This window comes from Cryptotermes secundus, unplaced genomic scaffold (assembly GCF_002891405.2).
Source record: "Cryptotermes secundus unplaced genomic scaffold, Csec_1.0 scaffold1274, whole genome shotgun sequence".
Taxonomy (NCBI): domain Eukaryota; kingdom Metazoa; phylum Arthropoda; class Insecta; order Blattodea; family Kalotermitidae; genus Cryptotermes; species Cryptotermes secundus.
Window position 1 is genome coordinate 98,796 of NW_019718632.1, and position 26,519 is coordinate 125,314.

The 26,519-nt window shown below is 39.5% G+C and overlaps 2 protein-coding genes across 9 annotated transcripts in view; one reads left to right on the top strand and one right to left on the bottom strand.

The window, feature by feature from the left end:
- LOC111862913 (glycerol-3-phosphate acyltransferase 1, mitochondrial) overlaps nucleotides 1-9,852 on the bottom strand; it is a 39,469-nt gene extending 29,617 nt beyond the window's left edge. The window contains exon 1 of one of the 3 annotated variants that reach the window (XM_023848779.2): nucleotides 9,684-9,852. Coding sequence is in view for 1 of the 3 variants with exons in the window: in XM_023848761.2 (XP_023704529.1) it covers nucleotides 1,571-1,632 (62 nt within the window). In the remaining 2 variants the exon portion in view is untranslated. Of the gene's footprint in view, nucleotides 1-1,570; nucleotides 1,675-9,683 lie in introns of those variants that run through there. The other 2 variants (XM_023848769.2, XM_023848761.2) reach the window with 2 other exon arrangements.
- Nucleotides 9,853-10,050: 198 nt separating this feature from the next.
- Nucleotides 10,051-20,720, top strand: LOC111862929 (probable E3 ubiquitin-protein ligase HERC4). 6 transcript variants are annotated; one of them, XM_033750998.1, is made up of 10 exons: nucleotides 10,152-10,293; nucleotides 10,560-10,658; nucleotides 11,469-11,588; nucleotides 12,234-12,382; nucleotides 13,524-13,612; nucleotides 17,189-17,387; nucleotides 17,626-17,760; nucleotides 17,846-18,051; nucleotides 18,278-18,449; nucleotides 19,166-20,720. In XM_033750998.1, exons 4-10 carry the CDS (start codon nucleotides 12,241-12,243, stop codon nucleotides 19,336-19,338), a joined length of 1,116 nt encoding a protein of 371 aa, XP_033606889.1. In that variant the 5' UTR covers nucleotides 10,152-10,293; nucleotides 10,560-10,658; nucleotides 11,469-11,588; nucleotides 12,234-12,240; the 3' UTR covers nucleotides 19,339-20,720. The 6 variants fall into 6 exon arrangements, with proteins under 6 accessions (XP_033606881.1, XP_033606889.1, XP_023704583.1 ...); XM_033750990.1 differs by lacking the exons at nucleotides 10,152-10,293; nucleotides 11,469-11,588 and adding an exon at nucleotides 10,051-10,138; XM_023848815.2 differs by lacking the exon at nucleotides 11,469-11,588.
- The last annotated feature ends 5,799 nt before the right edge of the window (nucleotides 20,721-26,519 follow it).

Sequence of the window (26,519 nt, forward strand, 5' to 3'; positions counted from 1 at the left end):
GCGGTCGTGGTCTAGTCTGATGTACTATCATGGGTGTCTAGAGGGACCGAGGAAATCCAAGAAAAGCATCAGGCCAGATTCGGTCGTTCACTTCCCGAACAAATATCAGGACGCTTAAGAGCGCTTGGCCCAAGTTGCTCGATCATACAGTCAAGATGAGACAGTGTTTCTCCGGAAATCACTCCATCGCACTACAAAACCGAAATATGCGAATGGGCCTGAAATTTTACATATGTCAGGGCTTCCAGCTTATCATTTGACTGCCTGGCACGGAGTCACGGCAAGAGCAGGGGTTGAGCTGGTCGGAGCGTTCAGCTAACCACTGACATCCATTTAAGGCCGATATCGAGACTGCATGGTGGTGCCTGACACTTGTCAGTCAGAACTGCTGCTTGTAGCACAATCGAGCTGACCTGAAGGTTAAGTTTGCCTCATGGCAACCCTACATCAGTCGCTACGCCATCTCATGTCTCTCCATGCAACATTTGCTGGGTTAGGCATACAGAGAGTAGGCAAGAGTCAGTCACCGGTCGACACTGCCACAACTGTCGAGGACACATGGTGACTACGTAAGGAAATGGGAAGGAAGCGGTCTGCCCGATGGAAAAGAATAAAATACCAACCAGCAACCAATTCTGCCTTGAAAATGAACCTTTGCCCTTGTCAGCTTTATGCTACGGCCTCCTTACCCGTAGTACCCATTGCAGGGTGGCCCCAGGGCCGAATATGACTTCGCTTGAGAATTTAAGTTAACGCAGCATAACTTTCTTGTGCTACAAGTGTCACAGCCGCTCAAGGCGCAAGCCAACACTATGAACAACGCCCAAAAAATGCATTTCTTTTTAGCCTCACTTTAACTAAATAGCTTTTAACATTTCAGTTCCAACCTTACAGAAAACACAATGCGTCTCTAATACGAAGACCATTCGGTTAATAATGTTTAGAGAAATGTGAGAATGAGGCGAAACACATAAGTGCCATCTGCGGGCAACATTCACAGCCTTCTAATGTTAAATCAGGTGGTACACGTAGTTACCGCTGTACTTTGAAGGGTGTAAACAAGGAAGGAGATAATCCTCGTCTGCATTCAGGGTCTCTGGCACTGTTACGTTCGTGGATAATGATTACAATGTATCATCGCGCCGTAACTAAGAGAAAGCTAACGAATCTCTACTTGCCAACAGGATGTAACAAAAATATTTGTTCGGTTTCGCTTTCATCACGAGGTCCCTGTAATAAATTTAGTCAAAACCTACTGCGAAACAATTAGAATCTGCTGCGTCTTCGTGTTTCATGTGAGCAGGCCAACGAGGGCAACTTTGGCTGCCGGAGTTCCGCAGAGTCGTGTGTCGAAGTAGTTCCCACGTTTCGTGTACACTGCAGTCGTCATCTTCAGGGTGAGCGTTGTGGCACGCTCCATCCCTTACCTTTACTTACACTGAGAGACCCACCCATATATCAGGCCGCATCCCCCATTCGACTCAACTCACCCTGAAGATGCTGACTGCAAGTATGCCGAAACACTTAAACAACTTCAAGGCCAAGGGATTCTCCAAAAGTAAAAACGTACCTTGGGTACAAGAACCAGTAGAGTACGGCGAACAGCAGCAACACTTCCACGTAACCTGTCATTGTCTTCAAATGTTACTGACAATGTGATGCGACATTACAGTCAAGTTATAGCGAAACTAGCGCAACCTGTTGTCCGTCGCAAGAACTTCGGCGTGGCGTGATCTTATCTGACGTGATTACCATATCAACTGAACACTTCAGCGCGTAAACGGCGTTCTTCACAGCGCATGCGACCTCCCCTTACGCACAGCCCCAAGTCAAAAAATTTCTCTGAGGAGTACGGTCTCCGGGATTGTAACGCCGTGTTCGGAGAAAGGTCGACGTTTAGAAGCAACACATCTCCATCTTCAGGGCTGGAAAGCAAGAAATCTGCAGAAGCAAGCGGCAAGATGATCTTACTCGTCGACCTCGAAGATGGAAGCGACATTTTCCTCCAAAGAGTTGGGGATCTTTCCGAACTACACGGCGTTACAACCCAGAAAACCGTATTCCCTAGAGTCACTGCAATAATAACATAAAATCCAACATAATTTGTCTCTAATCTTCATGGGTCAGTAGGTTTAATGGCAGCATCGCCCTTAAAATCATCATCTCAGCGTGTCTTTGTCCTTCGTCTAAGGGTTTGCTTCGCTCACTGCATCAACATTGTCTTTCTATTTGTTCGCATGTATTTCTGATTTTATTTTCCTTCACCAGTCGCGACTGTACAGTCTGTATACTATGAGCTGGAGGACTGAGGAATCGCAGTTCGATTCCCGGCAGGGACAACAGATTTATTTCCTCCCCAGTGTCCAGATTGGCTTAGAGACCAATACAGCTTCCTATCCAATGGGTACCGCGGGCTCTTCCTCATGGGATAAAGTGGTTGAAGCGTGAAGCTGACCAGTTACCCATCTAGTGCAGATGTTAAGAATTCATCGAGATATGTCCACTCCCCAGGGAATGGTGTTTAAGCAGAGGGAAACTGTGGACCTCTATCCTCTGTATCTCAGCCAACGAGCAACTGTACACCACTAACGCAAGATACAGAGACTTTTAACATTAAATAAACTTTGATTTAAACAGTAAACTTCTATTACTGAGATCGGACATGCACCGCCGTATAGACTGGCATATCGTTGCCAATATTTCAGAGGACTTGGTTGATCTTTAAGGCCGAAGTGTAGGCTGACCATGGGATGAAGGGTACAGATATAGAGAAAGTGGGACGTGATCGGAAACCTGAGGACGTGGCGGCTCCTCAGAAAAGTCGATGATCTCTACCAGACTTCACAGCGTCACATTCCACAAGGCGGTAATAATCTACATAGCGCCATGAAAACCACAAACCTCATAAACTACCTCCTCCATGCACACAACAATTGCAGAAAACACACTGTCAAGATCATATGCGCCCCCAAGGAGGGGCAAGGCCAACCAGATAATTCACTCAAAACTTGAGTTCAAGTCTAAGTATATTTTCGGATATCTCTGGGGTTGTGGGGTCTTGATATTCAAACACGGATGACACCACAAATTGTGTTCAAAGCCTTTTGATATTTTTCTTCAATATAATTCTTTCTGAAGGGGGGGGGGGGCAGGGTGGGCGCGCCTCGTTTGCGCCCCTTACCTCCTGCCGGGCGTCCTTGGTCAAGAGAGTTCCTTAGGTCCTTTCGACCTGTGTCTTGCAATGTTTAAAACTACAACCTCGCGCACACCTGGTTCACGACCTCCGGTCGCTGTTCACTGTGCGAAACAAATCAGGAATATGCATAAATGCATATGACATCTGTGTGTAAAAATCTCTGGAAGTACATCATACCATATGTAAATACCACGTACATGATAAGAAGGCAAGGTTACGGAATCGGAAGTCTTGTGTCCAATGAGGTATCCGGTTCCCACGATACGCTGAAAATAGAAGAATCTAGCAATTTTCCAATGATGATATATTAATCTCCATCATTATCTGATAATGAAGTGCCCTCAAAGACGATCCAGTCACGGAATTGCCAAATAACGATATCTAGCCTGAAAAAGCCTCGCGTTCATTTTGAAACAGTGCTCACATTGCGAGTTTCATGATCGTCCGTGTACGTGGACACATGGACGCTGTAAACATGTATCAGCGTATGATAGTACTTTGCGATAGGCCAGTACCGGTTTCAAATCTAAACAGCCTCCGTATTTCATACAGCGTCGTTAAACCATGAAGGCTGTAACTGCGTAATTTCCACCGGTCTGTGATTTACCTCTGAACAGGGCACTGAATTCCCCCACGAGAACCACTCGCATATTATTCCCTCATCTACGCAAAAGGTAGCCCAGCAAATTTCTGCAGGCGTTTCTAGTGTCTTCTTTGAGTGCTGCATGCCACTCCTACCTCTTTTACTCACCGTATAGATGACGCTCCGCATTACGCAATTTTATGAAACTTCGACACTTCCTCCTTCTTAAGTTCGATAATTCTCCCTCAGCACCCTCAATTCGTGTTCTTACCAAAAACTTTCACAGCCACTGATAACATCGGTTGTTTCGCAACGCGAAGATTAAGTATAGTAGTACCATTCTGAGGGTCGCGGCGCCGTTTTCTTCGAAATAATACGGAAAAACTGAACACAATAATGATAAGGACAAGATTTTTGGTTTTACAGTAGTATGGCCCTGGGGTCGACTCAGCCTCTAACAGAAATGAGTACCAGGAAAATTCTTGGGGGTAAAGGGCGGCCGGCGCGTATGGCTGACCTTACCGCCATCTATGAGCCGACTGTCTAGAAAATGTGGGAAACTCAACATCTCACAATCCCATGAGCCTCCATTTCTCAGAAGAAATAATCGCCAACTTTCCATTTACATGAAATGAGCCACTCAGAAAACGACGCCTCCAACAATTCTTCTTAGTTATGAGAACGTGTTTGCCTACCATACACAGCCAGATATCCAAGTCCAAGTCACATTGCGACTGACAGTCCGTCAGTCTGTCTTGGTGTCGAGCCCCGAAAGTTACTGTCCTGTTCATTTGGAGCGCCCTCTCTGACGAGAGGTCGGGTCTCATCACTGACGTCCCTTTTACGACACGGACCGCAGAGAAAACGAGGTTCCAATTCTATTGTTGCGTTTATTCATTGCAGAGGGAACGTGTTTACCAAGCCATTGCCTAGCAACGACACGGAGATACACTTACAAACACAGATTAATGGAAGGTATTTATGAAGTATGCCGCCGAAATGGGCTCAGGTGCCATGAAATACATACCAAATTTCAATTAGATTTGTTCAAGCATTCAGATGGTGATCTCATACGTCTAGATTTATTGTTTTCCAAAATAAGGAAAGTAGGCTAAAACAGCCAACCCCAGGGCCATAATGCGGCTTTAAGAATTGGTAGGTACACTGAAAAATCCAATGAACTTATCGGGAATCGAACACGCGACCTGCCGGATTGTAGCACAGTGCCTCAACGAAGTACACCACTGCGTGCCCCTCTGATTAAAATGAGACTTCAGTAAGGAGATATCTATGCTAATGTCGGCAAGTCAGACTGTGTACCATCGAAAGAAACACAAATACAAAATGGGAATAAAAAGTTAACATACTGGCTCACGAATTTTGCTAGGCGCGTTCGCATGGAATATATTACCACCATCTTCAAGGTCCCAGAGTAAGCAGAGCTTTCTTTTTGCTTCCCCTTCGATGCCAAGGATAGAGGCAACATGTTCCATTGAAATATCGGTGAACTTCTATGGGAGTACACAACGTCACATCGAAGTATTCATTCCTCCGTCCCTAACTTGTTTATTACTAGACGACTGACTTCTGTCTAAACGGCTGTACCATGCATGATGTTCACATATGCGCACCCGGGGCTCCGTCTTACCGTGAGAAAACATGAATATCATTAGCTCGCTAAGCTATTGTGTCGTGTAGTAACGTTTCCGGCCACTCATCTCAATTGGTGCAGTTGCTGCGCCGTCGTAAAATAATTTTCGAAGGGACCGCGCGAAACGAAGGGAGTACGACCCAGCAGCCCCTCGAGACCGGGAATTTGCTCTTGTAAAGCGAACCTTCGAGCATAGCTATGAAGGTTGTGCCAATCTCCTGAAACAAAATTTCGTGTAAACTACAGGATGACCAAGTAAACCCACGAAACCGCTCAGTCCGCTCTTCTTCATGCATGACCCTCGTGACACGGCCACTATCACTTTGAATAGCGCCAACTCGTGCACAAAACCAAGTGTGCAGTAAAGAGCACAGGATCAGCACATGCCCATTCACCAGCAACACGTTGCTATTAATGTTAATCATATTATTAAAATTGATCTTAAAGAGATATATGTAAACTGGACCGAATAATGCGCTCTACAAATAGATGCGAAAATGCATACACTGGAAATAAATATTTTTACAGACAAAAACTCTTCAGTAGCACCTATTAATATGGCTAAAAAGCATTTAGTTGGTTATTTAATGACTCTGTCAGTATCAAGACTATACATATGGTGCCCATGATAGGGGGGGAAGTTGATGAAATGACAATTGGCATGGGAAACCAAAGTATTTGGTGAAAATTCATCCCCTATGCCACTTTGCCCCCCACCCCACAAATTGCCACATGCCGCCAAGATGGGAAGCCGGCGCCTACCCAACCACCTGAGACATGGCATGGCCCATGAAGAAGTCTTTTTGTTCTCTGGGCTCTAGTCAGTATCTGAAGTCACTGGCCCCTCTGCAATTCTAGTAGGAAAATCAATCACTGTCACATGCATTTGGCTTTGCTGCTTGTATAAGCAGATATATATATATATATAAATCTCTAATATAACTTCAAATAAAATTCTTTAGGCTGGCTTTGTTATGCATTCAAGTGAAGAAAATTAATGCATAATTTGAGGTAACGTTTTTTTTTCTTCATTCTTGAAACTACGAAAAGGACTGTGATCAAACTTGTATCAGCTACACAGAATACTAATATATTTATTGTAACTGTTCCTCATAGACATGATTTACAAGTATCTTCCTGTGTAAATAAGGAAAATGAGGTATTCAATAGCTCAAGCGGTTAGTTACTGGCTTCCCACCACGGCGGCCCGGGTTCGATCCCGGGTCTGGTCNCGTTTCTGGCAGAGAAAAGATGTCTATACTTCTAGGGCAAAATATAAGAGCACTTATGGTAGTGCATAAAGAGGGCCGCACCATAGCTCAAGTGGTTGTTGTTGTTGTTGTTTATTGGAGAGGGTGGGTTTCCCCATGCACTTAGACCAAATATTGGTCCACTGTGCGTCCCCTATGATATTCTACCAGTCTCTATACCCTACCGGTACTGGTGCGTCCAATCAGTCCCGACTCAGCCAGCGAGTTCGGCATCTACTGGCTCAGCGGTATCTCGATGCTTCCCCCATCTACCAGAGGCATTAGAGACTACTGTTGGGAGGGAAATGTCCTGAATTTGGCTCAGAGGTCCCCTTGAGACATGAGGTTCTTTTACTTGCCGTAAAGCTACGACACGGGACCCACGGCTTAAAGTCCCTCCGGGAGGACTTGTTCCTTGAATTTTTCCGCCCTTAAAAATTCTACGACCTCCGCCGGGTTTGAACCCGCATACCTTGAGTCACGAAGTGAGAAAGTTACCCCTAGACTACGGAGGCCGCTTAGCTCAAGTGGTTGGTCGCTGGCTTCCCACCATGGCGGCCCGGGTTCGATCCCGGGTCTGGTCAAGTGGGATTTGTGGTGGACAAAGTGGCGCTGGGGCAGGTTTTCTCCGAGTACTTCGGTTTCCCCTGCCAATCTTCATTCCACCAATTGCTCCACAATCACCCTCAACTATCATCTGGGGCTGGCACAATAGGCCAGAAGTGGCCACAGTACAAGGGACTTAGTCCCACCCCACTAGCATTAAAAAAGAAAGCATAAAGAGCCTCCCAATATGTTAAAATGGGAAGAAGTTTACGAAGATTTAAATCAGGTAGAGGTAAAGACTCTTGTAAATGAGAAAAATAGTGAAATTGCTAATAAGGAAGCTAGAGTATCAAAGAGACAAAAAAGTAACCCGGTAAATAGAAATATAGATTTTTTATGGGTGATGAGCTAATGGATAATCAGATCATATCAAATACATCACTGAAAGTTTTTCATCAAAGTATCAGAGGATTAAGAAATAAACTAAGCGAACTTTATTGTCATTTATCCCATGATCCACCAAATATTTGTATGTATGTCTGAAATCTTGCTGTCCAAACTTAAATTTTATGGTATTAATGGGAAAGATCATGCACTTTATGAATCTTATTTAAGTAACAGATATATTAGAACAGTAATATATAAAAGTGATATGAATTCAGTATCCTCAGATTGGCTTAGTGTTAGACAGGGAGTGCCACAAAGGTCTGTATTAGGACCTTTGTTGTTTCTCTTATATATAAATGACTTGCCTAAAATATTAAATAAATTTCCTACTCCTATAATTTTTGCTGATGCTACTAGCATCTTATTTTCACATTCCAATATAAATGATCTTAGCAGGAATATTCTTATAATAATTGAAATCATAAATGGATGGTTTAGAGCTAATAAAGTATCTTTAAATTTTAAAAGACACATTCTATTCAATTTAAAACTAAGACAGTAATGTCAGATACTTTTACAATAAATTATGATAATAACTTTATTAACAGTACCCTCATTACTACATTCTTGCGAGTTATAGTTGATAGTGCCTTAACATGGAAGAATCACACTGATTTACTTGTAAAAAAATTAAGTAAGGCTTGCTACGTAATTAGAAATATGAAATATTACATGTCTACTTCAGCTTTAAAGGTGATTTATTATTCCTTTTTTCACTCATTAATGAGCTATGGCATCATCTTTTGGGGAACTCATCTCATAGTTCTGCTATTTTTCTTCTCAAAAAAAAAAGGCTATCAGAGCAATGCTGGGATATGGCAATAGAGTTTCGTGTAGAAATATATTTAAAGAGTTAAAATATTTTATCATTTGCATCACAATTATTTTTGTTGTTAGTATTTGTATTGCAAAATAAAGTTCTTTTTCCATCAAACATTGATTCTCATACTACTGATACTAGACAAAGACTAAGATTTGTATTTACCTCAAGCTAATTTAACTATTTATCAAAAAGGAGTTTTTATGCGGGTATAAAAATATTCAATAAATAGCCCATAGAGATCAAGAACACATCCAATAATTTTTAAAAGTTTAAGGTTGTATTAGGGCATTTCTTGAATAATCATGCGTTTTATACCGTGGATGAATATCTAAATAGATAATTATTATTATTGTTGTATTCGCTGTACTGTCTAGTTGTGTAATATTTATGTATGTATTCTGTGCTCTATGTTATTTTGTGACATGTTCTATATCCATCTTTGGATCTCTTGAACTTACAATAAATACAATATAAATAAAAGATACTAGGAGTAGGGGAGGGAGGGTTATGCCAAATCCTGCTGCTACACGAATTTCATTCTGGCACACCTGCCCAATTTAACACTGGCTAATATATAAAATCCATACATTTCTTTTATCATTTTTTTCAAAAGTGGATCATGATGCTAAAAATTGGTACAAGACAAAACTACAACCCTGATTACATTATAATTTCACAAATTTTTCAATGCAGTGCACATCAAACAAGAAATACTGTATTTGATGATGATTCTGTGCACAAAAAGTGTTTTAAAAAATACAGGTAGTCCAATAATGTGTACAGAATTTTCCAGTTTTGTTCCAATGACGAACTAAAGTGAGCCAAAAATGAACGGGGTAATTGTGGCTGATTTGTTGTGTCACCTTGTTTGATGAAGTAATTAAAAGATAATAAAATGGCATCTGCTAGTATTGGTGCGCCTGGAGAACAACGTGGCTTTGCGCTCATACATATATATATTCCTCATTAAAAAAAACATGCAGTGAAAAATTTCTTGATGTTATTTTTCTTGACCGTAAGGACGTGCTGCATCAACCGTACACGTGTCAAGGCTTTCAACCACCAATATGAACTATCAAAATATCTGTAAGATGTAAAGTTCTCTGCTCTTCAAATAAAGAACATTACATAACACAATAAGGTATATATAACCCATACCCTAACAAAACAAGACAAATAAATAAGACCTGCGCTTACTACAGAGATTTCCTTTGCTTGGACGATGGTCCTGGTAACAGTCGGTAGTAATGTAACTGAAATTCTGCAAGTCATTAACCCACAAAACTTTCAATATAAATTCACATCACACTTCAATCCACTTCGTCAACCTACAACTCTTTCTCTCTCGATCCTCTCGGTGTAGGTCGTGTAGGTGCTGTAGGTATAACAGCAAATACATCCCTCCCTCAACCAATCTAAATTTCCCGTCAAAGAAAGGAGGGGGAAGATAAAAAAAGAATTTTTGACTGTTAAGTGATTTTGAACTCCATTAATCAGTTATTTCACATGTCCGAATTTTTCTGTACAAATTTTTGACGTCGATATTCCATACGACTACGGTATATAATACCACGGATCACGACATACCATAGCTGCCTAGGACACCCTAGGCTCCCATTGCCAGTATTTCCGTGGACGACAGGTACCTTGCTTTTTTTTCTCTCTTATTCAATCTCGCGGTTTCTCACCGCTTTCAGTATTCAAAATGTTCAAAATGCTCCATGCCGATTAGTGGGGTGTGATATTTGATTGAGGTTATATTGTACAAAGTTCGATTACTTTCGTCCGAAAAAGAAGGTATGCGATTTATTTTTCTCTGAATATCAATAAATCTAATGTTATGGTAGAGACTTTCAATGCTCTAATATTACTGTGATGTTTAGTTTGCTATTGCAGAGTATCAACCAAAGGTGAACAGAGGAGTTATTTTAAAGCGTATGAATGTCTAGTTCATCATTTCAATTCTGGTGGTTATTCTCAGTGTTCGTAGGGTCTGATGAATGTAGTTAAAGTGTAATATAAACTTTGGGTCCCTGAAACGTAACTTGTTATTGCTTTTACAGGACGAAACCGAACAAGTGAGTAGGAGAAGTTCCGTGCAATCTAGGAAGAAGATGTGCTGGAAGACTCACTAACTATCCATGTATGCACAGACATGATGAGTATGTAGCCGTTCATAGTGTTCATATAAGCCACAGCAAAATTAATGCATTTGCTCAGCTGTCAGCAAGCAGTATGGGATTCAACATCTCTCTTGAAGTACTCCAAGTGAGATGCATTTGACTGTGATTTTTCACCATAAGAGAATATGAACTTCAGTTGTTAGAATTAGACTTTGTGTACATTCCATAGATCCTTTATGAAACACACCTGAGGATGGACTTGTAATAAAAATTCAGAATTTAGAACTATGTAAGGTCATAGTTCTTCCAGTTAATTACAGATTTTTTATAAGTATGTTAAGCTCATACATTATAGAACAGAATAACTCTCTTCATTAAGTTCTTTCTAATACATAATCATTTTTGATGAAAGTCCCACAAACCAAAGTTCAGAGAAGTTTTGACCCTCTAAACTGAACTTGATAAATCTGGGAACAGCTAGAGGACAGACTGTAGCCACTCTGGTGCCCAGGGAGGGGCGAGAGCATTGGGCCAGTCTTGTTCCCAATTTTCTGGAGTAATGGCTTTGGACAGCCCTGTTACAGGTTTAATGTGGAGTCTCCACCCACAGATCTTCATGTCTGATGTTGCAGCACATACTCAGATGTGTTGTTACACCTCCATGGTACAGTTCTTCAGCTGCTGAACAAATTGCCTGTGGTTATTTTTTATCTCCACAATCACAAACCTCAAATTAAACAGTTTGCTTGCAGACTGCAGGCCATGGAGCAGACAGTCACAAAATCATGCACCAGTCAAACCCACTTCATCTGAGCACAGTAGTTATTGTGATTTTCACCCTGATTTAAGATTCCAGAACGCTTACATTATCCCGATGATGGTGATGGGATTCGAGAGGTTAGCTGAGCGGGAGACTGTTCCTCGTAGTATGTTGGACACTTAAGGATTGAAATCCAAGTCGAACTCACAGTACGATACAGTGAATATATTTAATATAAATGGTGTTGATACAGATGTTGTACAGAGATCAAGAATACTGCATGAATAGAAGTTTATGAAGTCCCTATGACGGTGCACAGAGACTTAGTGCAGTGTATGAACTGAAATCTATGATGTTTGCTCCGCGCCCCAAAACGTGGTCTTTTAAAGGGGCTAGGACGGGCGTTGGCTGGCAGTCACATGCCTTGGTCCATGTTCTCTAGTCGACAAACAAGTGTTGCATCATGTGTGTTTGTCTCAACTAGGATTCTCTATCTTATAATTATAACGTCCTGTCTATACAGTCAGACAAAATCATATACATGTTTAAAGTAATATATATGTATGTTAGGAGGTGCATATATTACAACAGTGTATTTGTGGGTTTCATGTGGTTCCTAAGTAAATATTGATTATTCCCTTTGGTGGCATTAACTGGTTGGCTTGTAATGGAGATGCTGTGTTTCATGTGTGGTAAGAAACTTAATTTTTTTAATATTTAGATGAATTTTGGACTCCAGGGTACACGTATTATCCTCATGTGTATATAAGTTTCCAATTAAAATTTTGTGTGTACTTCTTGTTTCCACACTCTTACATGTCATCAACTGATGTAATGCTCCACATTTCCTGCAGGGTTAACATGAAGCTTCTATACTGTGGTTACAATGGATTTGGGCAGTGTCCCACAACGAGAGCCAGTACTTTGCCCCAGCTAACTGAATTCCCTGTGACTGGTGTGAAGGAGGTGTCTCTGGCTTGGAGCTGCATGGTTGTATTAACAGGTGAACAAATTGGAGTAGTAGTAGTAGTAGTAGTAGTAGTCTTTATTTCCATAAATCCAATACTGGAAATACATTCAGAGGATGTGGAAAAGTCAAACAAAACACATAAATAAAAGCAGTACACGGTACCAAGTCAATATACAGATATGTTAAATAATACTACTGAGATCATAAAAAACATAATGAGTATCAATTCAACCCTTCCTATCAAAAATACTCAAAATACACTTCCAAATATATAAAAGAAACAACAATAAAATGCAGCACAATGCTTATCATACAGATATAATAAAATAATACAACTAAAACTCATGAGTATGATCAGTGTCAAAATTACCCTAACTAAAATACACAAAATACTCTTCCAAGGTATAAAATGAGTGATTATACAAAAATTCCTTTATCTTTAATTTAAATTGTTTGACATCTCTGTATAATTGTTTCAGGTTTAATGGAAGACTATTGAATAATTTAATGCCCATATAATACGAGCCTCTCTGGTATAATGATAAATGAGTTGAAGGTTGATAAAGATTAAGGTTAAAACCCTGTCTAGTGTCTCTGTTATGTACATCAGATACAAATTGATACTGTAGCAGTAACAGTAGGTTTGTGCTTGGGAGGTAATTGGTTTGAATCTTGAGTGGATCACAAACTCCCCTGAATGAGACTTTTATGGTTTCCTCAGTTGCTCTATGCAAATGCTGGAGTAAATACCTCAATCAGATCATGACTTCTTCTGTTTCCATCCTTTCAAATTCATCACTGGTCAGTCATCGACCATATGATCCTCTGTATAGTCTAGATACTGACAGTGCCATAAAAAGTAAACCACAGACCAAACTAAATGACAGGATCTTGACTGGCTGATCATATAAAATGATTGTTCAGCAGCCCTTTGACATTATCGTGAGAAAGTTCAGTGCATTTGACATCCCCACAACTTGTTTACCTATAGTTCAGTTTAATATTGTCATCTCATTGCCTTGTTGGTCTTCCAGCTGAACTCCTCCACTATCAAACCTGTGTGTTCGCTTCTTTTTTTTTCATATAGGTTAACCTTTAGACATTCACCAATCCATCAAGTTTCACAAACATCAGGAATTTGCTTTTGAAGTTATACAGTTTTACCCTGTCACAGATTCTGGGGTCCGTGTGTCTGGGTTTGTTGGAGGTGAGCCACACCAACTGAAGCAGCTCACCCTACCAGATGCACAGCAACCTCAGCAGGTGAGTGGACTTATAAGTAGAGCTTCAGGACTGGGTTGGAAGTGAACTGCTTACAGCATATTAATGAAATGTTATCCAGAGATCAGAGCTGGGATCTTAGAACATGGCAGTGAATGTTTGGGTTTTATAAATGGATAGGAAATTCTTGACTAGCTTGAGCCGAGTATATGTCTCATCATGTACTTATGCACCCATGGTGAATGGGTCTCTTCCTTCTGGCTCAGTTTCTTATTCCCCTTGCCTTGTACACTATTCATTGAGGACATTCACTCTGTTCCAACAATACCTTCAACCATCAAAATTAGGTGTGGAGCCAAAGCTCTGTTTGGACCTTGCCATTTTAAATTCTGTTTGACTAAATGTTTCATCATTTGCCTCTGCACCACAGTTTTGAATAGGTGAGATGTGAAAGCTGGTATCACTGTCTTTGTAACTGCACAAGATGGAATGCTTTGCTGCTGTGTCATGCATAGAGGAGGTGTATGAGATTCCTTGTTGCATAGATACCACCAGGATTTTTTCTGTGGGGATCTAGAAAATTTGCTTACAACATATGTTTAAGCTGTTTGTGAATACTTTTACTGATCACCCTTGAGTTGTAAGCCTCTGAATTGGAGTATAAGAGGCACAATGAAGTGTGCTGAAGATCATTTGGGGGAAACAGTTGCCATGCTTGCCCTTTTAGGAGCCGAAATGTTCATTAACGTGTGTACAGGAGTCAGCCACTGGTCCCATGTTCAAAGCCAGATCAATCCAGTCCACTTTCACACCATCTTTCCTTTATATCCACTGAAATGTTATACAGCTAGGTCATGAATAATGTGATATTCAATTTAATGTGAATTGTACAATGATACCAGGTTGCGTTTAATGCATATCAAAATTCAGTTAATGTGAGGCTAGCGCATGGGCATTTGAGGTTATCGTTAAGGTTTTAGGTGTTTCTGCTTTAGTCTGCACTTGTTAATCTTCGCATGTGCATGTGCTGCCACCTCTCATAATATATGTTACTTTCTGTGATTTGTTTTAATCGTTTTAAGAAGTACCCTTAACGAAATGGACGAAAGGAAGATTCCTTCAGATAAAAACGCTATGAGTGCCAAAAAACAAGGTTTATTATTACATTAGAGCAAAAGTTTGATGTGATTGAAGGACATGAACATGGTCATAGCAACTCTAAAAACTAGGACAGGATGTCAGAATGCCTGAATCTATTGTATGGAAATATTGTAAAGCACACAGGGAAAAGTTGCATCAGGTTTTTGTGGTTTTCAAACATCTACAAGGGACAGAAAAGTGTTACAGTGATAGAAATAGAGCATCTTTTAACTGTATGGATTGACTATTGCAATCAAAAATGCATTTGCTCTAGCAGAGACTGAAAGAAGAATAATGGAGTAAAAGAAATGTTTAATGCAAGTGTTGGTTGGTTTGATTGATTTAAAAATTGAGTTCAGCTGCATAATGTTAAAATTACCAGTGAGGCTGCCAGTGCAAACGAGGATGCAGCATCTGTATATCCTGATGTTCTAAAAAACAATCAAAGATGGTGGATACACTGATCAACAAATATTTAATGTGGATGAAACTGGTTTATTCTGGAAAATGATGCCTACCAGAACTTACATTTCTAAGAAAGAAAAACTCAACCTAGATTTAAAGTGTCTAAAGATCGCCAAACACTTTAAATGGTAGCCAGTGCTCAAGGCAATTTTAAATTGAAATCAATCAGTTCTAGTTTATTGGTCTCTAAATCCTTGTGCTCTGAAAGGCTACAACCATAGATCACTTCCAGATATTTGGTGATTAAATAAGAGTGCATGGGTGGCCCAAGCAGTATTTAATGACTGGTTTTCAAGCAATTTTTGTCCAGCTGTTGAAAAATATTGCAAGGAAAGCAACATCACATTTAAAGTACTACGGATTTCAGATAATGCTCCAAGTCATCCAACTACACTCAGTTCATTGTGTGAAAATGTAAAAATCATTCCTTTTTTCACCAAATACATCTTCGTTGCAGCCTCATGGATCAAGGGACTGTTGCCTACTGCATAAGAGAAACATTTGAACAGGCAGTTGCTAAAAACTAGAGGAGACAATACAATTTCCTTAACAGAGTTCTGGAAAGTTATAACATCAGACATGGAATAGAAAATATTCACCATGTTTGGCAGCAGATAACTGAAAACAACATGCGTGGAGTGTGGAACCATAGTTTGCCTCATTGTGCAAATAGTAGTGATTTTGAAGAAGAAACTGTTGTAGAAGAAATAACAATGTTCAGTAAGTGCTCAGGTCACTCATGCTCGGAAGAATTGCTTGATGATCTCCTACTTTTAGATCAGCAAAGAACATTTGAAGAAGCCGACAGTGATGCCGAAGAGTGAGAGTAGGGAGCAAGTGAAGGAGTTCACTCTCAAGGAATTTGAAGATATCTTCTAAGTTGAAGTCGTGAAGCAAAAAATTATGGACGCTGGCCCTGACCTTGATCATAGCATGCAAATTCGCTGAGATGTGGATAAAGCACTCTGCATCTACCAGCATATGTATGAAGATTTAAAGAAGAGAAAACAGTTCAGTCTATGCTGCTAAAATATTTCAAAAGACAATAAGGTGTTTCTTGTCTGTGTAAGCTTACCTTTAGGAATGATATTGAGAATTTCATTGTTTCTATTTTACTCTCTGTATGAGTATGAGGGGTGGGCCATAAAAACTGGCCCTCGCACCGCAACCTTCAATGATCTATTTTTACTCTCTATAACTATAGTAAATTTAATGAGAGTACATTCATTTTATCCTTTACTGTAATACTTTGTTATTAAACATATAAAACTTACGTTTAAAATTTATCATTGCCTGTGTCCGTCATGTTAACCAATTACCATATTTTACATTAATTATAACTTTGAATAGTGCGAGTTTGAATAATGTGACCACTTCATGGGATTCATTATCCGCGTTAACGGAGAACTACCTGCCTGTATACATTCACCATCTGTCCCACATGTTCTCTATGCTCTGCTGTTAACCTCCTCTTCATTTGATTAGCCTGACTGTTGAAACATGCAACTTACGAAGCTCCTAATTGTGTAATTTTGTCCATTCTTCTGTTACTTCTGTCTTCTCAGCACCCTGTTCTCAAATTCTACCCAGTTTGTATTCATCCCTTGGGGTGGATGAGAGACCAAATTTCACAACCATACAAAAGAACAGGTACAATTTTAACCTGTATGCATTTAGGTAGCAGGTGGGTAAACAAAATTCAGAGCAAGTGGTAGTAAGTATTCTTAATATTTAATCTGCCTTTAATTTATTTGGAATGTAATTTTTTGATTTCCTGTCATTCCCAAATGTTTGAACTTCAGCACATTGCTAGGATATCGTTAATGATTTTGTCCTTGTGACAGAACATGAATATGTACTTAATTTTCTCTCTTTGCCCTACTAGTGTCTGGTAGAAATGCCAGAACATTTTGTGTAGCCACTGTTGATTTGAACATTGTATCGAGACAGCCACCATTTTGATTTGTGGATCTTAGTGTTTGATTACAAATGTTATTTGCTTCCTTCACAAAGCTGTCATGTTCCCAGCGACATGTGCTGGTTACAGTGCCATCTGGTGACTGCTGGAAGTTCTGCATTAAGAATAGTTCATGGAGGAGACTTGACCATTTCACAAGGGTGGAGAGGGAGCTAAAGCATGAGGACTCTGGGGCAGACCCAATTGTGAGGGTGTGTTGTGGTTCCACGTTTGATGTAGCTTTGTCTGAATCAGGTAAGGACAAATGCTGCCTGACATTGAGAGCAGGGCATTGCTTAGGAGACGTCTGAAAACATCTACAGATTATTTAATTGTAATGGGATGATGGGTTGTAATATAGTAAATAGGTGCCAGTGTGCTAGAGGTGCCTACTGCCTCTATTTTCAATGATTATCCTGAAGATGGGAGCAGGTTCCAGTGGCATCACATCCAAGAATATTATAATACATGGGACTCATGGCTTGTGTTGCAGGACGTGCATTTGTGCTGCCCTCGCCAATATACCACCCTGGAGTAAGAGTGACACAAGTGGCTTGTGGCAATGAACATTGTCTGCTGCTGACTGAGACAGGACAGGTGTTCAGCTGGGGAATAGGCAGGTATGAAGGTGTGTTGTGATGTAAGGATCACCTGGTCCAGTCCCAGAAAGCCACAGTCTTGCCTGCACAGTGACTTGTATGTACATTTAGCAGGCCTGTGCTGTTTCAGTCGAGGTCAGCTGGGTCATGGTGGCCTCGAGAATGAGCAGGAGATTGCTCGACAGGTAGATTCATTGGCAGGCCTGCATGTGATGCTGGTGGCAGCAGGTGGCTGGCATTCATCAGCTGTCACAGAGTGCAGTGACCTCTATACATGGGGATGGAACCAGTCAGGACAACTTGGCTTCTGCACTGGCAAGGTGATACAGTTTCATTGTCTTAACAGCAAACATTCTCAAGATTTGAAGCTTTCACAGTGGCTAAAAATCTTCTAGGGCTATCAGCCATGTCACTCAGTTAAAAATTACCAACATTTCCGGGACCATCTGTGATTTACTGAGCTGACATGGCCACAGACCAAGAAGATTTTATCAGACATTCTCAAGTTGACTTTGGTAACAAAGTCTTCCCCATGCATTGTTACAGAACACTGTTAGAGCTAAGCAGGAGCAAACAGCAGGTCCCAAAAAGCTAAAAACTGAGTACACGGATGATGTCACCATTCTGAGCACCCCACTGCCTGTCATCTGGCCACTGGAACAAGAAGTGAATGTGAAAGATGTTGGCTGTGGCAGTAGACACACCATTGCACTTCTGGGTGAGAAGGTTCATGTTTCTACAGCCTGTTCCCATTCCTTGAAGGCCTGCACAGGCCTGTGAGAACACTTTCCCCACACATCCCACGCATTGGCACTCAGAAAAGTGCCATTACCTGAAAAAAACTGGTACTTTTCATTCATCAGTCAGTTCCAGTTCCACCCTAAGAACAACAATAGATCACTGGAAAAGCCATTTTTTCTGTCACTTCCCACCTTGATGATAAACTCATGTTCCTCTTATAAAGACTGTTTTTTGAAGGGGGGTTTTCCATTTCTACTCATCGGCTAGGTTGGTTTTTATGACCACAATCTGCGCTACTTCCTCATACAATCAAGTATATTTCTGAACTCACACATTTCAATCCTGAAGACTGGGGGGCATGTTCCTCTGAAATGTTGGTATATGCCCACGAAACTACAGTGTCACTACAAAGAAGACCACAGTTTTCACAATAGTCTTTTATGTATGTTTCACTGAATAATCGAGCCTTGGACTATAGACTGGATGTTTGGGGTTTGAGCCATGGTTGTGGCGTCTGGATGCTTGTCTGAAATTAATTCAGTTATAAGGATTTTCAGAGGTTGTAGGATCTCTTCTAGGCTATAATTTGGAGGGGAGTCTGTGTTAAGAAGATTCACATATTAACCAAATCATGATCTCCCTGCAACATCATTGTTGTGGGAGTGTTGTTAATATTTCGTGTCTTGCTGGCAGATGATGGTACGGTTTGGGGCTGTGGTTGGAATGCTTATGGGCAGCTTGGGATGTCCCCAGAACGGGTACCGAGTACGTGGAAGATTACGAGGATAGAGTTGCCAGATGGCAATTCTGGAGTAGTGACAGGCATTGAATGTGGGGCCTGGAGCACCGTAGTGTTTCTGGCATAACACAGAGAACTGAGCCTTTCCAACAGCTCCAGCACTAGCAAGTTTGTGTTTTCCTTCCCAAATTGTTGAGAATCCCAAGACATTCATTGAAACAGTCTTCACCTTACAAGTCACAACAATGAAGAATTGTGTACTAGTAATTCTTTGCATGAGTGGACTTAACTGACACTAAAGACATATTATTTATACCTATACAGAAAATAAATTGCCTTTGGAAAAAGACAGGTGTAATTTTATTTGTGCAGTATAGTGTAATTAATGTTGGATTTTAGGTTTCCATGGAAGTGACTGTGAGGAGTGCACTCCTATGGGCTGTAACACCGTGTAGTTCAGAGGAACATGTCTCCTCCATCTTCAAGGTTGAAGAGTAAGCCAAGCAAGAAACAAGCAGAAGCAAGCAGCGAGCCAAGCTCTGTCTGAACTAAACTACATGGTATTATTCAATTATATGTACACCGTCAATAATGCAACACTGATATTTAAAATAAATAAAATAAAAGACACCTAAACCATGTTCATTAAAAGTGTAGTTTTTACACTTTGAAATGTTATAAAATGTCATTAAGAAGACACTACATGTATATCGTTTACACTAAAAGTGGCTGTTAAATACTTTAGAATGTCTTAATTTATATCATATGTTCTTCTAATTTGCAACTTGTTTTGGCCACACATGGGCCATCATCAGGCAAACTTTTGATTGGTGAGGAGACCACTGTACTGTTCACTTATCTTCCATGCTCTGCAGCATGTCTTTTGTTGTTGTTGTGTTACATATCTAGACCTCCGTAATTGTATTCCTTCTGTGGCTATCACAGTTTTGTATGTTGTTTTCTCTTGTATGTTTGTCTTTAGTGCATCTTCTTGTATATGAGAAACAACATACAAAACTGTGATAGCCACAGAAAGAATACAATGACGGAGTTCTAGATATGTGACACAACAACAAGAAAAAAATGACGATGTGCCAAAAAGCACGGAAGACAAGCGAACAGTTCAGTGGTCTACTCACCAATTAAAAGTTTGCCTGATTTTGGCCCATGTGTGGCTGAAACACGTTGCAAATTATAAGGACATATGATATAAATTAAAGACATTCTAAAGTATTTATAGTCATTTTTAGTGTAAAGATATACATGTAGTGTCTTAATGACATTTTATAACATTTAATAACATTTCACAGTATAAAAACTACACTTTTAATGAAGAACATGGTTTAGGTGTCTTTTTATTTTATTTACTTTAAATATCATTGTTGCATTATTGACGGTATACATATAATTGAATAATACCTCAATGCAACAGGATGCTGAAATATAATATAAACTACAGTGTGTTACAACCCAGAAGATCATACTGCTCAATAAATACAATGTAATGTTTTGTTCTCTTTGGTGAGTTTTGGCTTATATATATATATATATATATATATTGGCTATTCGCAGAACTGATGTTCCAGTGCAGTTGAGTTTCAGACTCATGGATAGCATTTCTTAGAGTACTGGTCAAGTGCCAAATAACAGCACGTACAGCTTCAAGCTGAGTCTGGCTACCAGGTTTCAAAAGCATCTGTATATTGTATTTTATGATTTGTCAAGCTATGGGTTCACAGCCTATATATAATGGGAAGCTGCAAAGTTCTCAAGAGTTATTTACAATATAGATGTATCACTGCAGTGTTTCAATCTTACCTCCAATATAGGAGGCAAAGAGTGGAATTAAATTATATAAATAATAAATATTATTCTAACCGGGAAATTGTTGGATGGGGTGTGCCTCAGGGATCAGTGTTGGGACCCTTACTCTTTAATATATACATAAACGATTTCCCCCTTGAAATAAGTAAAATTTCGGAAGTTATTATGTTTGCAGATGACACAAGTATTCCTTGCACAGCTAAAGACTACTGTAATTTAAAAATAAAATTGGATGTTGTTTTTAATCACATGTTTACGTACTTTCAGAATAATCAATTAGTGTTAAATCTGGATAAAACAGAAATGATAAAATTCACCCGAACAGCAGCTATGAGCTACCCTCTGTGTACATTCTTTTTTAACAAAAAGCTGAAAGAAGTAGAAACGATAACATTTCTCGGTCTGCAGCTGGACAATCATCTGACTTGTAAGGGACATATCAATTTTTTGCTTCACAAGTTGACACAGTTTGTTTTCTAATGCCAAAATTATCCTATATATTAAATATAAATAGTCATGAAGCTGGATATTATGCATATTATCATCCATTGGTGAAATATGGAATAATATATTGGGGAAATACATCAGACAGTCATAAGGTCTTTGTTATACAAAAGAAAATAATAAGAATGATGATGGGAGTGGGCCCAACTCATACATGTAGAGATTTATTTAAAAAGCTTGACATATACCAACCCCATGTGTATACAAGTATTTGCTCTAATTTATGATATTTGTTGTTAATAATTTGGATAAGTTTCAAACCAATGAATCTGTCTATGTCATTGGTACCAGAAGGAATGACCACCTTCAACACATCTATCATCCTATCAGAGAGGGGTGTATTATTCAGGCATCAAGCTATTTAACACTCTGCTGTCAAATATCACAGTTTTAAAAAGTGATAAAAAGCAATTTAGGTTTGTTTTACAAAATTATTTGCAAAGTAACGTATTTTACTCTTTTGATGAATCTGTCGAGCATGAAAGGGGCTCAGAAGTTAAGAGTTAATAAATGGTCTGTGTGCGTGAATTACATACTGTTGAGACTTGCTTGTTGTAAGTGTAGTAGTATGTATGATGTGTGTTTTTGTTATGAATTTTAATATTTTATAATATAACTGTTTTAATGATACGGCTTGCCAGTGTGTGTGGAATGGCACGGTGTGAATTTGATAGTGGTTTTACCACAACCCGTATGTGTTGTCCTGGCAACTTGAGCTATCTGTGAGAGGCCTGATTATATATTTTATTGGACAAAGGTCAAATGATGTGTAGTCATCATGAATTTATAATATGTGACATGTTTTATATCCAGCCCTTCGAGGAGATGATTGGATCCATGAAGTGAAAATAAATGTAAAGATGTAAAGATGCACATTTTTGGCAGGTTGGTAAGATTTCACGTAGATAGTTGCTTTTGGGGAATGTAGCTGCAGTTGACAGGCACTACCAAATAAATGAACGGTAGGATGGCTGATGAATTTGAAAGGATTTGGAAGGAAGCAGTCATGGCATTTACCTGGAGGGACTGATGAAAACCACAAAAAACTCAGTAAAGGTAGCTGGTGTGTCTTGCTTGAGATTCAAACTGAATGCTTTCTGACTTAGATCTTCACCTCCTGGCTAGCTATGACCAAGCTAAGCTCCTAAATTGGACAGTGACAAGGGTAATAACCTAAACTAGGTCATGACCAAGACAGTGCTCTAAATTGGGCCATGGCTGGAACATTGTCTTATATTGGGACCATGAAAATGATAGATGGTACATGTTGTGTAAACAGGAGCCCTGTGCTTTTTAAAGCTGACACAGTATCATTACTTGGTTAGAGTAAGGGAAGATGGACTGTGAAATTACAAAATATATATATAAAATTTGGTGGGGATGTTTCATGAAAAGCAAAAAAAATTGGCTCAGAATCATATCCAGTTATGAGATTTAATGTTAGCAGCAAGAATATCTATTAGATAGATGGTTGAAAGTTTCCCTACACTGCCCAATAAACAATATTGTGAAACAGAACTATCTAGCCCTTATACACACACAATATTACGCAAGAAGCATACTGCACATGTGGCCAGTATGCCCAAGCTGAAGACAAGATTCAACTGTATAGCAACTGAAATAAGTCATTAGTTAGTTAGTTAGTTATTGGAGAGGGTGGGTTTCCCCATGCACTTAGACCTGTATTGGTCCACTGTGCTTCCCTGTATGATTTCTACCAGTCTCTATATCCTACCGGTACTGGTGCTTACCATCAGTCCCACCCAGCCAGCGAGACCAGCTCTACTAGCTGAGAGGTATCTATAATGCTTTCCCCATCTACCAGAGGTATTACAGACTACTGTTGGGCGGGAAACGTCCGTAAATGTGGCTCAGTGACCTCCTTTGGAGATATGAAGTTCTTTTACGTGCAGTAAAGCTACGACACGGGACCCATAGCTTAAAGTCCGTCCTGGAGGACTTGTTCCCTGAATTTTTCCGCCCTTAAAAATTCGACGACTCTGCTGGGTATTTGAACCTGCGTACTACGAGTCATGAGGTGGGAACGTTACCTCTAGACTACGGAGGCCGCTAAATAAGTCATTAAGTAAATAGTCACAAATCTATGTGTAGAGAATAAAGTGAAGAAAATCAGAAGGAATTGAAACTGAATGGGACACATCACCATCCCATCCATCAAAGAAAATGTCTTCTGGGCAAAAACATAAATATCATAGGCAAAACTCAGAAGCTACCGAGTTGGTTAAAAAGTGAGCTCAGAGAAAACCAGACACATACATATATATATATGTTTCATCAACAGAATGCAGGCCAAAGCCATAATTTAATATAGAGAATACTTATTTATTCCTACCAACACAACACTATATTCAGCAGATGGAGTTGCTGTCTAGGATGATGTGTTTCACCACGTGTACCATCCTCAGGTTCGGTTTTTAGTTACTGTACACTTAGTGTACCATGCTCTTTGCATGAATTCGCATATAACCAATACGCTGAAACAGTGGAACAAAGGAAATGTGTTCAGTGCCACACATTCACATAAAGCATTAAAATCTGCAACTTCAACAAAGATCTAAAATGTTAGACCAAAACAAGTAAAAAGCAAGCACATTACAATATATAATATTGTCAAGTGTATCAGCGACTAAAGATGGGGTTCGGATTGGTAATTGGATTTATTGTATACTAACAGGTCATAACTACAAATAATTATAATACTGTTACTCCACTCTGCGCTAATCTCTTCGGTCTATATCCATGAATTTTCATGGATTTATAACACAGGATCTATAAATCACACTTCCAGTACTGCTGCACTCTAGCACATATAAAGTCTTCAAAGTGCACACTAAATCTTCACAGGCTGACTTCCTGTAGTCATCTGCACTCCTCGAGCTTAAAGCTTGTTTGCTTGCTTCTGCTGTTGCTACTACTCATAACTGCCCTGAACCGTCCTCGACTTTTACTTATATAGCTGCGGAATGGACATGCATCATGGGAAACACGTCACATGGACATACAGCAAACGCATGTCACGTGACCACTACATACTGTTATGAGACATCACTGTGGAAATGGGAAAACACAGCTTCCTCTTAATTTGATTTATTCCTCTATTGTTGCATGTTGAACCATGTTTACAGAGCTGTTGCCTGGCAACGCATTGATCACTGGTGGATCCACTCTGCTTACATGTAAATTTATGCTAATTACATCATACATTGTAACTAAAGCAGGACCTGAAGATGGCACACGTGTACTGAAACATGATGTCCTAGACAGCAACTCCATTTGCTGAAAATAGTGCTATGTTAACAGGAATAAAATAAATATTACCTATAGTGATTTACATAACAGGATGCAACAAAATATGAATAATTCAATGTATAGCTAATAAAGTCTTCAAAAGTGTATCCAAGTTGAAGTATTTAGAATGGCAGGGTCAAATCAAAATTATCTTCACACAGAAACTGAGAGCTGATTAAATGTGTCACATGCCTATTATTATTCAGTTCAGAATCTTCAGTCTTCTTAGTGTTCCTCTTTAAAAACTTAAAGATTAAAAAGAGCAAAACTATAATATTACCTGACTTACTCCAGATGATGCAGAGATCATGAATGATGGATATATATTTCCACTCCCTCATGTGTCTTCATCACACAGCACTTAATTAATTAAGCACAAGGACAACTCTAGCTTTAACTTTTAAAACATTACCTATTTCTTGAATAGGTGTGAAACCTGGCCCCAATAAGGAAGAAATATAATAAGGTTGGAGACATTAGGATCAGAGTGCTGAGAACATATGGACCCAAGATGAAGTAACAGGAGGATGCTTCTATAAATTACACAATAAGGAACTTCACAATTTGTACTCTTTATCAAATATTATTAGAATGATCAAATTAAGTAAGATGGGTTAAACAATGTATAACACATGGAAGAGGTGAGAAATGCATACAGAATTTAAGTTGGAAGCCTGAATGTGACAACTTTGGAGATTGAAATGTAGAAGGGAAAATACCAGAATGAACATTAAACAAATAGGATATAAGGGCATTGAATGGACTCATCTGGCTCAACATGCAGACCAATGGTGGGCTCTTGTGAACATAGTAATGAACCTTTGTTTTCCACAAATAGTGGAGAATGTTTTGACCAGGTAAGCAACAGCGAACTTCTGAAGGACTCCACGTAATCGAATCCATATCGTTAATTACTTAAAAAGCTAATTGGTATTTTCACCTCTTTTCACGTGTCCGTAATATTTCTTGGTTTATTTAAGACTTTCTTCAATTGGAGGTTTGAGAATTAATGCACATTCTCATACGGTAAACAATTAATTAATTAATATCGCTTTGCTTCTCACAGGCTCCTACCAATGAATATAGCTTTGCTGCGTCCAGACCGGTCCAGACCCCTAAACATCACGGTTACGCAAATGCTAACATTGGTTGCACGGGTTATCAATGTAGTTAATTCTAATTCCTACATTCTCTACGAGTAGATCGATTAATGGATTACGTAAATCGATAATTTCGTCCTTCCACTTCGTAAGCGGGAACTGAACGTTGCACGATATTCTGAAAACGACGTCTGTGATTTTATTAGCTTTACATTAGTATTGTGACAGTTTTATTATTGCAATCATTATTGGACAGATTATAAATTCAGATAATTAGTTCGTTTACAATTCCCGTGGTGAATATGTGTGTTTGAACCGTTGAGTGTTCTGGAAGAGTACAAAAGTAAGTTCTGCTTGGAAAACGGATTGCCTACATCGACAGTGCAAGGTAAGAAAATTACCTGATAATAAAATTTTCTGTCAGTCTCTGTTCAACCAAGAACAGAGCTACTTGGTCGTTATGTCGTGTTTGTTTAAGGCGACTGCAGTTTTGTAAGGAATGTACAGGTTGTTCGGATGTAAGGTATCCAAAATAAAAAATGTATATCTCGGAAACTAATTGTCATACACG